The following is a 17088-nucleotide window of genomic DNA, read 5'->3' as shown; positions in this document are numbered from 1 at the left end:
AACATCATATTTAAAATATGATGTAAAATATATGGCTTAATGAATGGATATTTGATGAATTAGCATTTGACGCGTCAAAACTGAAAGCTTCTTTACGCACAAATTTCCTCAGCTTTTTGGCACAGATTTTGTTTGGTCTATGGATCATAGCGCAGACACGCACCGCAGCTACGCTTGGATTAAAGTAAAAGACAGATGGTTATCTGACTAAATTTGATGCTTTTGTCTTGTTTTCGTAGAATGTGGGTCCCGTTCAAATCGTTTTGTGCCGGCTTGGGGGCGTACCCATGACGCACGGAAACCGACGCCACGGACCTGGATATATACCCCAGTACTTGGCCGTTAGAGGCACAACTTCGCCTATCTTGGTTTTGAACACTACTCTGGCACAAAGTCGACGCTGAAAATGTCTCCGAACATGACATGCGAAGCTCTCCAATCTTTTTCCCCAAAGCTATCTCTTGCCAAAAGAAAAGAAGCTCTTGAACTGAGAAAGGTAAGCAAAGTGGCTAAATTTAGTTTCATTTCCTTAAGTATTTTTTACCGCATACTTCACACATGTTGTAATGAATGAATACTAAATTCTATGTGTCCTTTTGTTTCAGACTATGAAACCGCTAATGGAAAAAAGAAGACGCGCCCGTATTAACGAAAGTCTGAACCGCTTAAAAAACCTAATCATCCCCCTCACAGGCAGAGATGTAAGTTGTTTGAATTTACATTTTCAGTATGCTCACTTTGCAGATGTAACTGACTATAGTCAGCACAGCATTTTGACTCGTACATCTAACATCTTCTTTTCCCTTTTGTCTCCAGCACTCTCGTTACTCCAAGCTTGAGAAAGCAGACATCCTGGAAATGACCGTGCGGTTCCTCGGTGACATTCAACCTGCTAACGCTAAAAGTAAGTTAGCTATGACTTATTTAACCCTTTTATTTCTAAATGTATTAACAACAGATTAGATGAACATCAATCCTAACATTTATCTGTTTTTTCAGGTTCTGTAGAGAATTACAGGGAAGGTTTTAAGGCATGCCTCAAACGCGTCTCTCTTCTGCTTCCCCAAACCAACTTGGATCCAGACGCACACCAGCGCGTCAATGAATTTGTCCAGCAGTCCATATCCGCCACCGTCACCCCAACCTGCCTGAACTGCTGCGCCCAGACCTCGATGACTTTGCCTCAGATCCATCAGAGACTCTTGAGCATCAAATCCAGCTTCAGCTCCAGGGTGCAGAGTCAGCAACGCAGCAGCGCAGCGGTCCCAAACCATGCGCAGTCAGACTCGCAGACTGCCAGCGCTGCAGTGTGGAGACCTTGGTAAATTTTTTAAGTGGTCCTCCGACAGCTGTAAAAAGACTGTAATGTGTTTAATGTTGGGAATAATATTGAGAGAGCATTACCTGTAAATACACACAGTGATTAAGAGCTTGGATTCCGTGATGAAAAGCAACAATTCATCGTATTGGTTGAGTATTGTATACTCGTTTTGCGCGCGAGTCTTTTGTCCTGTACAAGCTGACAAGTGTAGACAGTCGTGTATATATGAATTTTTTAAAAATCTGCATGTATGTATACGTTCAATATTTAGTCCTCGTCGCGGACTAAGTAATCAGGGGCCATTGAAACAGCCCTGTAAGACCCAAAGGGTCAGTTTATGTCTGAATTTGCACAACAGACTTCAGAGTCCTGAATCTGTGCAGATGAACTTTGTAGACATAAAATGTCTGCAGTGAGTATCTCTGTTGGGGTGTGTTGTATTTTTGCTGTTTACAGCAAATTGTATTGTATATTTTGTACAATAAATGAATAAATAAACTAGTTAGATCTCGCTTTGTGTTTTTGCTTAGACTTTCTGGTCTTTTAAAGGTTTATTGATATGGATCGTTTATTCAGTAATAAAAGGAAAAACGCTCTTTGGACCATGACTGTGATTTTAACTGTAAGGACAGGGGCAGGACAAGGCACGCAGCAAATTTGCAAAGCAAAACTGGCAGTATGAACTGACCTATATTACAGGAAGAAAGCAGACAATGCAGCACCAATGTGTACATAAAAAAACGGAGTTTTTTGAGCTAAAACGTGGCGTAGAGAATTGAATGCATTTTTTTACATTAATGAACAAAGTATTATATGACACAGTTGTCAGGCAGATGTGAACAAAACTGACGCCACTGGCTGGGACGCATTTTGAGGTCAAATGCGCCCACAGCAGGCAGCATAAAATATTGCTCCTGAATGGATAGTTTGAGAAAGTGCGGTCTCTGCTGCCCCCCTCTGGGCGATTATAGGTATTGACATAGCTGAGGTTTCTGTTTCTCAAACATGCCTTTCTCATTTAACAATTTAGGAAGCTATGGAATGCAAAGGATCTTCTCTGGCTTATTATATCGATAATATAATAGTTTGTTATTTTAGGGCAATTTGAAAGAACAGATTTTGCAAAACATTTAGCAGATAATTTCTACGAGCTCTGCACATTTCCTCTAATCGAGCCATTTCGCAAAGACACTGCGACCACAGCAGCCGGCGGACGCCGGGAGAGTGATTTCCCTTCACATCACACACGAATCTCACTGCAACACGAGAACCATGTCGGCACCGCAGACGGGCGAGGCAGCATCCCCCCTTCAGATATGCAGGTAGGACGTTTAATAAGACACGTTTACACGAGTGCTACCTTCACACACATGCTAATAACGTGCTGCTGGTCGCCAAATGACGAGAACAACGCGGCTACCGGCGTAGTTGCGTGAGAGCTGCTGAGAGGACGATAACCCAGATAATCCGCTTCTGCTTCTTTTTATATTTTTGCGCAGACTCCATCGCCCGAGGCGAGTTCAGCCGCTGGTTCAAGATGTTTGACGTGTGCTGTTGTATAAAATACGAGACGCAGTTTTTTCAGGATGTTTAACGTTCGAGTTTCGTCAGAGGTGCGGACCATCTCAGCCGCGTTTCACAAGTGATGACCTCAGCGCGGTTAGCTCATACAGAACAGGCGAAACACAGCCAAGGACGAAGGCCACTACCATTTTACCCAAAGTCCAAGAAAAGTAAGCACTTTATCGCGTGAAAGTTTATCGCGTGACTCAATTTGTCTGGACATTAGTTTAATTAGTCCGCACTTTGCCCCTTTATTTATTTAATCAGATAATGAACAGATGTAGAGCCCAGAAAGCAAACAGCCATCTGTGATAATAAGGGCACGACTGCGACCTATTAAAATACCTTTCAACTGCGCGTAATTTTCCAGAGAATAGGTGGTAGTACTTGCGCCCGTCCGTAGATGGAGCCAAACTTCTCTTGCGCACCTCTGCTATGTCAGAAATATATGCCTACATTTAAAGAAAAGAAAAAAAGGAAAATAAAACATTCCCTCAAGTAAAAACACGAAAAACGACGAAAAAGACGGGAAAAAAATGCACAATCAAAAGAAGATTTAAATTATTCTAAAACAGCAACATATGATACTTATATAAGTCACTATGACATCTATAGGACATTTAAATGGTAAATGGCCTGTATTTATATAGCGCTTTACTAGTCCCTAAGGACCCCAAAGCGCTTTACATATCCAGTCATCCACCCATTCACACACACATTCACACACTGGCGATAGCAAGCTACATTGTAGCCACAGCCACCCTGGGGCGCACTGACAGAGGCGAGGCTGCCGGACACTGGCGCCACCGGGCCCTCTGACCACCACCAGTAGGCAACGGGTGAAGTGTCTTGCCCAAGGACACAACGACCGAGACTGTCCAAGCCGGGGCTCGAACCGGCAACCTTCCGATTACAAGGCGAACTCCCAACTCTTGAGCCACAATCGCCCAGTTTTATAAGTTTTATAATCTTTTCTCATTCTTCACTGCTCAGTGTTCAGTTTCTGAGAAGTTTACCACGGTCTTCGGAAGACTTTCTGAAGCCAGACAGTATTAGTATTAGTATTAATGAATCATAACTTCAAAAGTATTTCTTTAAACATTGGGTCTGATCCGCCCCCCCTCGTGGAGGATGTCAAGTATTTCTGGCTTTGCATGATTGATGCGTTGAAACCTTTAGGTGACTGACCATGTGGGAGTAAGTTTCCAGTTACTGGGATGTTGCGGTAAGATGCTAGTAGTTCGATTGGATATGAACTTCTTTTCTGTAATCATGAAAAAATGTAATGTTTACAGTCATAATAATACAGTGATCATCAAAGATTATGGGATTATCTTTAATGATCACAGAAAACAAAGGCGACAGTCACAGGTTGGGTCAGTGAACATATTTATTTAAGCTTATGCTATAAACTCACACTATCTACTTCAGCTACACTACCACAAGCCCAAAACAGATTTAGCCTTGCTAAACTAACATGAAAACCATGTAATGTCTAAAAGCAAAGAGCGAAGAAAAGAATCCCACCAACCACAGGTTGTCACAGACTGATTGGATGATTCACTGTATAAAAGGTGCACTCACTTATCAAATACATCATTCTTCATCATGCTTCAGTGCACCAGCTTCTAGATAAATCACTGACAGAATTCAGTATGAGTGCATATTTTCAACATTTAAGGGCTGAAAGTGTTTCAATCCTTTACAAAAGGATCAATACAAACTATTCAATCACCAGAACGTCACCTTTTGGGCCGTGTGTGTGGAAAAGTCACTGAGAGCCCAGCTCAAACCCAAAATCCTAGTGGTATACTCATCCTGCTCTCTTCTCTCCTTCCTCTTGTTGCTGCACTGGCAAATTCTTACAGAGTTGATGTCAACAGGTTCGTGAGCATTGTGCACAAATGACAGGGAGCAAGGCCAGGAAGTGCAAGTTTATTATGTGAACGTCTCAGCAGGCCCTCTGCCATCAAAGCTTTTCAGAAAAAGTGCCTATTTTAATCAATGGAGTGTAAAATGACTGAATAAATATTTGCAGAGCTAAAATTCTAATCATAAGGAAAATGTGTACTGCATAAAATTTTTTAATAACATGTCCACTTTGCCACTTTACCACAACACTGACTGTAAACACCCAGTATAGCCCAGAGGACGGCTTTTTTTGTTAGTCATTTAGATTGAGGTCTTCCTAAGAAGTTACCCTGACTGATCCATTGGATATTCTGTCTTTGCACAATGATCTTTAACGTCACTGAACAGTTAGAAGTGGATGTATGTGCATTAACAGGAAGTTGGTCATCTAGTTCTTCTTTAAGTCAGCTTCACTGACTATATATCAAAGATGCGCTCCGTCTGATTTCTTCGCTGCAATAAAATAAGAAGCTAAACAGGATCCATCAAAGCGCCCTCGTGATTAGTTTAAGAGTGCATTTGGAAGCGTTATGACCTTTATATTGTTGGCTTTCATTTGGCCTCATATCCAATATTTTTTGACTTTCATTTTGGCACTATTAAGAACTTCAGATTGCTTTTCTGCAACACACTAGGAAGGTATATTTTTTCCAACTGTTTGCTCAGAGTTCAGTTTGTTCCTCTCTAAAAGATTCGTACAACGGCTTTGTGAAAAGCTAAAAAATATAAACAATTTATTTTGTGACTTTTAGTACAGAATAGGAGAACACCAAGTGGTAAGACAACATTCTCTGACTTACTGTTTATGCATACAGCGATATGGATGTGTGAGTGTGTTTGGCAAATGCCTGTCTCACGTGGTAATGTAAGTATGCTTGCAGTTAAACACTAGGATGCAAAATCACTTTCACACCTGTGCTGTGATCTTGTTCTGTGGACAGCCGGGAGAGAAATGACACTGAGACCCCAGTTTGTGAAGATAATTCTGTCTTTCAGCCAACATTGTTCTCGACGCAGGTAAACTAAAATAAATAAATAAATAAATAAGAGTTTTTTTTCAACAGGCAGAAGCTTTTGTCTTAGGCACCCATTAACAGCAATATTTTGCATTTTCAGTTAGTTGTCATCTATATATCGTTTGTATGTTTAGTCCAGTGGTGCTGCTTCTAATCAGAAACAACGTCAGCTTTTGTGTACTCACCTGTGTATATAATCTGTGTATTATAGATATTTTGGTTGATTTACATGAGTAAACAAGTGATTAATCAACTACATCCTGATTTGGAGGTGTGTAAGTGTGATTTGAAAGGTTTGTGGACTTGGCTTTCTTTATTTTACTTTTTTAAGCCTGCTATTCTGTTGAACATATTAAACTGTATTATGTTGGTACTGGGGTGGTTGTAATCTTGGCCAAGTATCTTCAGTTTGTTTCCTAAATTTCAAAATTTAGTCTTTACTATAGAAAAATACAGTGGAGAAACATTCTCGTGAATTAAGGATCTGAGACAAGTTTCATTCATCTGGTGCTTTGCATGTGTCTCAGGACATCTTGGCAGATTTGTCACTGTCAAACTCTGTCAGCTGCAAGACTCAAACCTCAATGTGATGATGACTTCTTTCATTAGCTAACTCTTGTCTGTCTTTGTATCAGCGGGTCTGCTGAGATCCAGTTTGACTAGTTAATGTGGTTTGAGCGGTAATACTCCATGACATCACTCAGACCATCAACGTCAGATCTCAAAATCTTGAAAGCTGGGTTCTTAGAGCTCATACACAGAGGAAGTAGGTGAGAGACGAAGACTGAGAGCCAGTCCGTGTTTAGAGATGGATTGCTCTAGGGCTCAGCAAAGTCAGGCTTCAGATGAAGTGGATAAGACGACTGCAGTGGTGGAGAAACAGCAACATAGTCAAAGTAAGCAAGTAAGCAAAGATGTCAGGGAGGGTGAGAAGACTGGAGCTTGGAAGTGTACCAAAAATCATCTTAGCAGGTACTTGGTTACTGATGCACACACACCCACACACACAGTCTGTTTTGATCATTTTGTGTTGGTTCCTAGTCATTTCCTACATATGGTGAGGAGTTTTGTGAATTCTAGTAAATAGAAAACTGAGAATTGTCAAGTTTTATGGGAAGTTATTGATCACCTTTCTATTACACAAGGGCTTACTAATGCTGCCAAGCTGCGTATTGTCTTCCTTTTTGTTCTATACACACACACACACACACACACACACGCACATACACACACAGTCTAAATCTTAACCGTGTGTGTCACAGAATTAGTCAGTGCAGTGGCGCACTGCATTATTGTGGTTAGACATTTGTACATTTTGGATTAACAGTGCGTAAAGTGATTACACCAGGTATAACTGGTACGACTCGTTTATCCATACACTGAAGAAGTGGAGCCACTTCATGCACCGTCTGCGATAATGATGCTGTGTTTAAGCTGTGATGCAGTGTGGAGACATGGAGAGCTGCATTATCGGCTTGTTATGTGCAAAGATGCAGCACATGAGTGACTTTCTGGCATTTAAAAAAAAAGTTTCTCATTTTTGTCTTTGTGGTTTTTTTGGACAAAGTTTCATAAAACTAGTGGTTAGTAGGTACTTAACCTTGAGGTGACTTAACATGAAAAACAAGAAGAAAAACATACTGCGTGCACTGCTTGATAACACTATTCGGGAAGCTTATAATACAGTTGGTGATATGTAATAAAAAGATAATGACACAAATTTGAATGTGAATCAGACCGAAAGTCATGGGTCATATAAAGAGCCTTGAGGCGACTGTTGTTGGGATTTGGCGCTGTGTAAATACAATTGAATTGAATCGTAGTAATGCATTCATTAATTATTGCAGGATTATGCGGCCAGACGATGCCAACGTTGCGGGCAACGTCCACGGTGGCAACATCCTCAAGATGATAGAGGAAGCCGGATGCATTGTCGGCACGCGGCACTGCAACACACAGAACGGGGTAAGAGACAACAGCCACTGTCTTTCTGGACTGTGCTATCGTACTGTTGGATAAATGAAGTCAAGGAAGTTCTCCATAAGTTCCTCTAATGTTCATTTTTTTGTAGCAGAGAGGTGTCATTTATATAATGCACTGCAGTACTAAATGTTTCTATTTTTTAGCACCTGAATAAAGAGACTAAAATATGTTGTGAATAACAGTGTTGAAAACTTCTGTACTATAAGTGTGAATTGACAGAAATTAATGCAAGAAACTAAGAAATGATAACCATTACTTTTACAACTCAAATTTTAAAAAAAGTTTAAAAAAATGTGAAAAATTAATTAAAAACACAATAAAGGAAATACAAAATCTCAAAAGGGAGTTATTTCTGTCTAACTTGCAGTTATACTAGCATTAAAAACATATTTATCAAATTAGTGAAGTTTCCATCCATCCATCCAATTCTTCCACTTATTCATTGTACTGGGCTAGGATATAGCCTGCCAATCACAGGGCTGACACAAAGAGACAGACAATCATTCACATTCACACCTAAAACCAGTTTAAAATCTCAAATTAATCGAAACCCTGTGTATGTCTTTGTGGGAGGAAGCCAGAGCACCCAGAGTGAACCCATGCAGACAAAGGGGAGAACACACAATCCCAGCCTGGATTTGAATCTAGGACCTTCTTGCTGCGAGGCGACAGTGCCTCACAGACAGTGACATCTGCAGTTGTACACATCATTAACCTCATTTGGACTATACAACCTTGCTCAGTGGTATTATTTTTATCACTCAGTGTACAGTCATGTAACTGGGGGAATCAACCTCAGTGACTCAGGATTTTAAACCAGATTTTCCCTCTGATCTTCCAGCAGAGCAATTTCCAGATTCCTGCCATTGCAGTCAGATGTTGTGATTATGTGACTATGTGTGTATAAGTTTTGAGTCTGCTGTTTGTCTTGTATAGGACCGCTGCTTGGCAGCTCTGGTTCGGGTGGAGAAGACAGAGTTCCTGTCCCCCGTGTTCATAGGCGAGGTCACCCACGTCACTGCTGAGATCACGCACACCTCCAAGCACTCGCTGGAGGTCCAGGTCAAAGTTATGGCTGAGAATATCCTCACAGGTGAATTGCTGTGATATTCAAAAATGAATGCCTAACCCTAACCCTTAGCCTAAACCTAACCCTAACCTAAATGTAACCCTGTCACTAAAACCACATTTTGAGTCTCAAAAATGCCTTCAAACTTTTGGAGGTGGGCATTTTGTCCCCATAAAGACTGTTGGTCCCCACAAGTATAGTAACATTACAATTTTTGTTCCCTACAAAGATATGTAAACATGGTACACACACACACATTAAACCTGTTTGGGAACCGTTTTATAGCATTTTTCAGTTAATGATGAAAGGGAATTTAATTCACACAAACGATTTTAATCCTGCTTAGTTTACAGAAAAACTGTTTGTTATAAGATAAATTTAACATTAAGCACGCTACTTTTGACTGCTCCCTTGCCACAAGGGGTAACCACAGCGGAAAGTGTCATGGCTACTGAACGGACCCACGCGCAGACAGTTCTTTCAAGGAAACAAAAAGGGGATTTATTTACAATAGGGATCACCTTAGTGCAAAATATATGTACAGTGAGTTGGGAGGGGGTCCAGGGCTCCAGGGAGAGAGGGGGGGGGGGGATCCACACACACGCTTCCTCTTCCACTCAGTCACCGCCACCGCTCCTCCGCACACACGCACTCCTCTTCAGCCGCACTCGCTCCAACACTCCACACACTGCCCCACTTGGACAGGTCCGGTGATTCGGTCCAGAATCTACAGACAGAAGGTCAAGGTTAGTTCCACAACATAAAACACGTGTAAGCGATTCTTCTTTGAATATGCCGCGAGCACGAACTCAGGTGGTTCGACGTTCCAGCGGTGAGCTGCTCTGTGCCACTGCCTTAAATAGCAGCTGGGGAAATCAGCCAGATCAGCCGCAGGTGGACACCATCCACAGGGGTGCGTGGGCCAAGAGTGAGAGCCCGTAATGAGCTCCACCCAGGCAGAGAGGAGGAGGAGAGACAAAAAACTAAAACTAACAACAACAAAACCTGTAGCCAGCGTGGGCCAACCAGAGAGACACGGGGACCGTGACAGAAAGATCTGCAATGTTTAATTGACTGATTTTTATGTCCTAAACAAACCCAAAGGGGATTTATGTGTCCAGTGGAATCTAACCAGCAGTGGTTAACTGCACATCAGCATGCACATTGATGTAGGATTTCTGCTTCCTGGATGATTTTGTTTGAGTCGCACTACTTTATCTGTGCATCGTTGTTCACCTTTAGCCTCATTCTCATCATTTCAGAGAACCAATGGTATGGTAAACATTGAAACAGGAAGTTGACTACAGAAAGATAAAGTTGACAAACACAGATATACAAATATCTGCATGTTCAGCATGTACTGTAAAAATTGGGGCTGCAACTAATAATCTTGTGTTATTAGTTGGAACAAGTAACTATTTGGAGCTTTTGCTTGGAAATATCTTAATCAGTTCTCAAAGAGCTCTCTTATTCAAAAAATTAACATGTGACATAAAAAAAAGCAAACGTGTGTGTGAAAGTTTAGCAGTAAGCGTTATGGTGTAAAAAGTGCATAGGTGAAACTTTTTGTCTGGTTATTTGTGCAAGTCAAACATTAGTTTTGTCTTTATCTCTTTGTCTCACTGTCAGGCAGAAATATTTATGAATCGGAATTTATCTCTGTGTTTCACGCGTTATTTCTTAAATGGGAAAGACTTCCTATGGAAATATTTTGTCACTTCTGGAAAATTAGATTACTTAACGATCAATGAAAAATGACTTCATTGTGACATTCCGCTGTTTAACCACAAGAGGGCAGCACATAGTAAGTGGTACTGCTTGTGGCAGCATGAATAATGAAACGCTTTCACAAGGGACTGCATTACGTGCTGTGATGGGGGAACAGAATGTAAGAGGGATGCTGATTTCTAGAGTATTTGGCAACTGATGATGTTTCTAATTCTGTAATACACGTAATACACTTTATTTATATGTGTGCAGGTTAACTTGAACACACAGGCTCCCACAATTCTCAGAGTACCTCAGGTAAAGATGCAGAGACCACTTTGGGTTGCTGTATCTGAACCTTTAAATGGCACGGGGACAGAAGTCTGCCTGTGATAAATGTCTCTACAAATTTAATGTCTTAAGGCACTGTAAAGTATGTAATTAGGGGGTTATCTGTGAGTTTTGGCAGTTTACACCAGGTGCAGTTTTTAAGTATGAAAGAAAAGCAAATTTTAATAGTTGTGCAGTGGTGGTGTCCATCTTTCAGCTGGTGAAACTAAAGACGGGAGGAAATGGAAAGAGAGGCAGATGGAGAGCAGCAGACAGACATATCGATGGGGAAAAAGATAGCAAAGAGAATTTAAGAGGAAAAATAGCAAGAGTAGCGAAGAGATAGAAAGAAGGATGAGGAAAAGGAGGTGTGGGAAACAAAAGAAGTATCCCCTAGACAGCCGTTGCCCTAGCAACAGGCTTATACTGGTTGGTTGGCTGGTTGCTGGGCTGAAAGCAGGTTGACGGAGGCGGAGGCACAGATATGAGGTGACAGGTGGAGAGCAGCATACATACGTGCAGGCACCGGAATGGACAGCCCTCTACAGTGAATGGCCCGTTAGGAAGGACCCCTAATGAGGGGGAGATCAGGAAGCAAGCACATGGACTCGAAGCATTGTTCAGTTTGGTTCAAACATTTCTAACAGGGGAGACATTTTCAATAAAATGGAATCTAGCTTCCATTCCTATATTCACTATTTAGTCACATCAAGTTTGTCTTATAAAACATGCTAAGAAATCCTAATTTGCATTGCAATATGTAATAGGTTTTAAAGCAGTAGTCCACAGTTATAGAAAATGACACAATGCATCTTCTGGTACTTTCAATCATTATTAATTTCTAAATTTTCTGTTCTCTTGAGAGTGAAAAATCTATTACTATACTCGCATAAACAAAGAAAAAGGATTCGTTCTGAGGGTTTGAGTGTAGGTTTAGTGTCAGGGCAATGTGGGTGTAGTGTAAATAAGAGGAGTTGTAGCCCGGGGTGGGAGCAGGCATGGAGGTGAGTTCCTCTGGGACATCAAACTTTGCTACTGAGGTCTCTAGAGGCTGTGTGGGCCAAGCACAGTAATAGAATTAGTTTATATTGTATGCTAAATTTTATGTACTGTAAAAAGTACACTGTTTTCCTGGTTCACACTTAACAGCAACTTATGTTAGTCACAAATACCCCCCCAAAACAAAGTCAAGTCAAAGTTTATTTATATAGCACATTTAAAAGACTAGTGTACATCAAAGTGCTTCACAATAAAACCGCAGTGCGGGCAGAACAAAGAACAAATAGTACAATTATACTTAAAATTGCATTTACATGGTGTAGTGCAGGCCGAATGAAAGTCAAACTAATTTGTTTCAAAAGCTAAGTTAAACAAGTGTGTTTTTAAACGAGATTTGAACGATTGAATTGATTCCAAAGTACGGATTTCGACTGGGAGATAATTCCAGAGTCTAGGGGCAGCGATGGAAAATGCACGGTCACCTCTGGTTTTTAAACGAGACCTTGGTTGCATTTGGAGCAGTTGGCTGGAGGATCTTAATGCTCTCTTTGGGTTGTATGGATCAAGGAGATCAGTTAAGTAGCTAGGAGTCATGTTATTTAGAAGAGAAGAAAACAAAAGTACAAAACTGCTACAGATATTAATCATTTGAAGCGATCGAAACCTGCATATAGTAAAGTGAGCTGGCAATGTGAAAGACTTCATTAAACATTTAAAGGAGAGCCCGAGAAGGAGCAGCAGCTTGGTGGTGTAGTAGGTCATATTTACAGGAAGTGGGCCATATTTGTTTGTATACTGTAACTATGGCTGTGCATTTGAGTTGGCGCAGCTGCGAAAAGCCAATGGTTATGCATTTAATGGATCTATTTTTGTCCAAATCTCAGTAGAATACAGTATGCTCAGCTGTGGCCGAGCACATGTTTTTAGTTTGTATTCTTGTTAGATGTGCACTTTTGTGCCTAATTTTTTGAATGCGTATTTGGATGTTCCATGCGCACTTCATACATGCATGTGGGTTTTTGTCTGTGTTTGGCTCTTTAAAAGGTTCCTGCAGGGCAGAGAGGGAAGAGAAGATAACGGGAGCAGACATTATTTGCTTCTGTCATGTTGGCTTAGCATCATGGCTCACACAATGTGGCCCAGTCAGACACGGATGCCAAGTGGATGTACCTGCACACATTCTCCGTCACAACGCATGCACGTACCCAACACACTGACCCACGCCCATACACACACGGGGTTGTGCAGGGATGACCTGCATGCATGCAGAGCCTCATATGTAGACACAGAAAAAGAAATCACACACCTACGTGTTCTCACACCCACACTGAATGAGCACAGTTTCCTTCTTGCTAAAAGAGAACACATACCGAGACAGGACTGGCAGGTTTTACATATTCCCGACCAGCTCTTTTCCAAGGCAGAAGATTGATGGATTGCTTAAAACAGGAATACAGAACAAAGGATTTTACCAGTTGTAGACCAGATTATGCACTTTGTGTATTTTCTGGTGTACATCACAGGGTGTGCATTTGTGCAGCCGTGCATGCTTTTTTAGCTCTGTGCAGATGTTAATGTGCATGCTCCTTGTATCTTGCACTCTTTGTGCAAGGATCTTTGCATTTATTTAATATGTATGTGTGTGTGTGTGTGTGTGCGCGCGTGTGTATGTGGAGGAGGCAATCATCCAGGTTCCACAGTCAGTCAGGCAGCATCTCGTCAGGCAGGCCTCAGTCACAGACCCTCAGGGTAAGGCTGCCTACTGTGGGCACGAGCCGTGATGATTGTCCCTGCTGGGGGGATTGCGCATGCGTACTAACATACACATGCACACTCACAGTCAGACCTACACACACTACAGCACGTGCAGATTTGCAGATGTGAGAATACACATACATAATGAAATGCCACACTCTCTCACACACACACAAACACTCGCCACTTTATAGAATGTGCACATACACGCACACACACACATGCACACACACATACACACGTGCGCTCTGTACATTCATATAATGTGCTTGTGCTCAGTCACTCATGGGACTCGCATATATATATATGCAATGCTACTTGTGTTGCACTCTGGCGCACATTCACATGAACACGACATACACAAATCCCTCCTGTTCAACACACATGAGCAGGGAGAGAGCTGAGAGCGCAGCATTGTGGGTTTGATGCTTAAAATGTTGTAACCATGATAGTTCCTGTCCTGGTAGGTCACAGAACTGCACATCCTCAGAGAACATACAAACACATCTAAAATGGATTGTTTTAGCTTTAAATTCAGCTCAGCAACATAAAAAAAAAACGATCATGCTTTTTTTTTGTAATAGCGTAATTGTCATTAATATATTTATATGAAGAAAATGTGTTTAAATCTAACACAGAAAACAATATACTTAAAAATACCACACAAAAACCCTTAACAATAAAGCACAAGACTGGTTTGATATGAAGGCATCTCTTACTTTTTTTTTAAAAACATGATGCTACAAGAAAATGAAGGTTAGTTTAGTTTAACAGGGAGTTGTTTATGTGGACTCACAATGGAGTCTGTCAACTGTGCAGAAGCTTTTTGTCTCACAGCTGGATTTTCCAGATCTTTATTTTGATTGAGAAGAGAGGTCCTCGCAGTAACGATGTTCAATTCAGTGTGCTAAGCACAAACAAATATTAAAAAAAAGTTTACATTGAGTATCAGATAATCCTCACTCAGAAAGCACTGTTAGAAACTCCGCTGCTGCCATGATTTAATCTATTCCTATCAGGCTGTAACATTCCCCAGAGAGGGAATGTAGTATTATTAAAAGTAATGGAGCCTTGGCTGAGCACAATGGAAAATCTGTGGTTTTGATCATGGGGATCAAGTACCAAGAACGATCCCCTCTGCACTGTCTCAGAGCCTGGAACAGGCTGTTCAGGAAGGAGAAAAGAAAACAGGGTCTTTTTTCTGCTTCGAGAGAGAATTAAGGCGAGTGAGTAAGAGACCAAGGGGAGAGCACAGAGGTGAATCAGTAAAAGACACAAATCAAGTGAAATAGCTCATGGTGAAAAAAAAAGGAAAGATATCGGGTAAAGGACAGGAAGGAAGAGCAGGAAAGGTGAGAAATTACACACACACTGAGGTTGTCAGACTGGGACTGCCTAAAAGGTTTTCATTTGAACAGAAAGTGTGAATTTTACTATGAAGTCCTGATTGATGCCTTAAACTTAGATTAAAGGAACTGGAAGATGTATGAGTCATGCTGGAGGGACGTTGTCCCCTACCACCCCCACCAACATAAGCACCCATGTGAGCCGTAGATCAACACCAAAATGCTCTTATTTCTAATTAAATGTGACACAGCTTAGTGTTTTAAATGCTGCTGCATGTTATGCTAAAAGAGTGTCTGTGTAGTACTTACAAAACAACACCTATTGGATTCTTGTTCCATAATGAGGGTTTTTATTTTTGCCTGTCTCTTCAGAAGGTGAAGCTGTCCTTTTAGTGATGTTATACTCCTGTAAGAAGAGCCAAGTGATACTAGTTGGCTTGTATCACGTGCAATGTCCTTTCTTGCACAGGCAGTTGCAATTTTGCACATTAAAGCACTCACTGCACCGCTGCACTGGTCTTCCTCCACTGACACCCCATATATATTGGAGGGGGGAAAAAAAGGTGCCTGCCACTGCTAGGTGCCATTTCTCTCAGCTGTCATAATGCCTTTTACCATTTATCCAGGCCCTTGTTCCAAAGCTGTCACTGCCTGAACTTGAAAAATCATCCCCAAAGTCAAGCGAGATCCGTTAGCGCAGAGTGTAGAAATTTGACAGAGCAGATTTGTGCCCGTGGTTCATGGAGCCAAAAATCTTCCTATTCTGCAATTCGTAAATCCAAACTAAGTAAGCAAGCTGTTCCTCCTGCTAGTTCAGACCCAGCTTTTGTGAGTCTGTAGACACGTGTCAAAATCAACCACTTTTCTAGTAATGGTCACTTTTACATGCAAACAGTCAGACGATACTGACCTTAAAAAGCAACTTAAAGGCTGCTTCAGCTCGTCAGTGGGGCTGTGTCGTCTACGGTTGTACCCTTGACAGTGGGTAGTGATTGGTGCCTGCCTACAAAGAACAGTCTTAAACTTAAGTGTTTAAGGTATGTGCTAACTAAAAATAAAGACAAAATGATAGTTTATTAAATTTTAATGAAATTTGCAGATTGTTTCGCTGAAGTTTAATAAACTCCTTGCTATCTAAAATATAACAGGACACCGGAGTAAATTCTCGAGCATCTCACACTTCTGATGATCAGTTGTTTGCTTGATGTTTATTCAGCTGTGTAAAAACTTTAACTTTAATCTCAGCCAAACCGATTCACTCAAGAACAAATAAAATACTAAAAAAAGCCAAACAAAAACATAACAAGTTATCTAAGTGACTTATATATCATGTTTAACCTGAGTAGCGAAAGACGGCGGTGGGTTTGAAAACGATATGCCAGGAGTCCGGTGTTCTCACGGGCTCTAGTGAGCCTTTCCCCCAGCTAGCTATCGTGCTAGTGGGTAACAGACGTCTCCGAAAACGTCGGAGCGCTTTTGAAAGTATGTGGTGTCTTGATAAACTGAGCAGATATTTGAAGTTTACACAGCTACATTCTCGCCTGAAAATATGTTAAACTTTATTTTGTGACCCAAAAAGAATAATAAGAGTAATATTAAAACTAACTAGCTGCCGCCATTGTTGGAAACTACCCGATCCGTACCGGAAACCCGATCGGTACCCCGCATGCGCAAATCTTACGTCACTTCCTCTCTTTGCCAACATTGCGACATTCAATATATTTGAATGGTACGGTTAGCGCCCAGTTAGCTCCTAGCATTTCTCAACAGCTCTGCCTCCTTTTCGACTGCCCGGGACATTTAAACAATGGATAATCCGTATACAAAGAAATTCATGCTTTTCTCCTCAACAGAGAGCGTCCCCCGATTGAGCAACAGCGCCGTAAAATAAGAAGAATGGCGCCTAATTACAGAGTTAATAATGCAGACTTTGTAATATCTCACGTGTAGATTCATCAGCCAGATTAAGTGTTTACTGACAATTGACAGTGATAGCGCACATCATCATCACTATTCCAACAATCCTCTCCTCACAGACAAGCATAAACACACTCGACTATCACTAAATCAGATTTAACACACGTTTGT

At 41.2% G+C, this 17088-nt stretch overlaps 2 protein-coding genes across 6 annotated transcripts in view; both read left to right on the top strand.

The window, feature by feature from the left end:
- Window positions 1-372: 372 nt before the first annotated feature.
- On the top strand, window positions 373-1577 carry LOC147305030 (transcription factor HES-2-like). Its single transcript, XM_086278245.1, has 4 exons — window positions 373-496; window positions 606-701; window positions 817-904; window positions 1000-1577. Exons 1-4 carry the CDS (start codon window positions 407-409, stop codon window positions 1323-1325), a joined length of 600 nt encoding a protein of 199 aa, XP_086134371.1. The 5' UTR covers window positions 373-406; the 3' UTR covers window positions 1326-1577.
- A 759-nt stretch (window positions 1578-2336) lies between these two features.
- The window catches only part of acot7 (acyl-CoA thioesterase 7), a 64008-nt gene continuing 49256 nt past the window's right edge, over window positions 2337-17088 (top strand). The window contains exons 1-3 of one of the 5 annotated variants that reach the window (XM_086278762.1): window positions 2337-2643; window positions 7659-7776; window positions 8731-8887. In XM_086278762.1, the coding sequence (XP_086134888.1) occupies window positions 2594-2643; window positions 7659-7776; window positions 8731-8887 (325 nt within the window). In that variant the 5' untranslated portion in view covers window positions 2337-2593. Of the gene's footprint in view, window positions 2644-2769; window positions 3055-6296; window positions 6784-7658; window positions 7777-8730; window positions 8888-17088 lie in introns of those variants that run through there. The other 4 variants (XM_086278761.1, XM_086278763.1, XM_086278760.1 and 1 more) reach the window with 4 other exon arrangements.

The sequence above is a fragment of the Aulonocara sp. 'chitande type north' Nkhata Bay genome, linkage group LG20, assembly GCF_057382095.1.
Source record: "Aulonocara sp. 'chitande type north' Nkhata Bay isolate Kocher_YH1m ecotype deep benthic linkage group LG20, A_spYH_male_GT1.1, whole genome shotgun sequence".
Lineage (NCBI taxonomy): Eukaryota > Metazoa > Chordata > Actinopteri > Cichliformes > Cichlidae > Aulonocara > Aulonocara sp. 'chitande type north' Nkhata Bay.
This window is presented reverse-complemented; position numbering and strand designations above follow the sequence as displayed.

Coding starts and splice junctions, on each gene's coding strand:
- LOC147305030 (XM_086278245.1), top strand. CDS start 407: ATGTCTCCGAACATGACATGCGAAGCTCTCCAATCTTTTTCCCCAAAG. Junction 702..816: donor TCCCCCTCACAGGCAGAGAT/GTAAGTTGTTTG, acceptor TTTTGTCTCCAG/CACTCTCGTTACTCCAAGCT. Junction 905..999: donor TCAACCTGCTAACGCTAAAA/GTAAGTTAGCTA, acceptor CTGTTTTTTCAG/GTTCTGTAGAGAATTACAGG.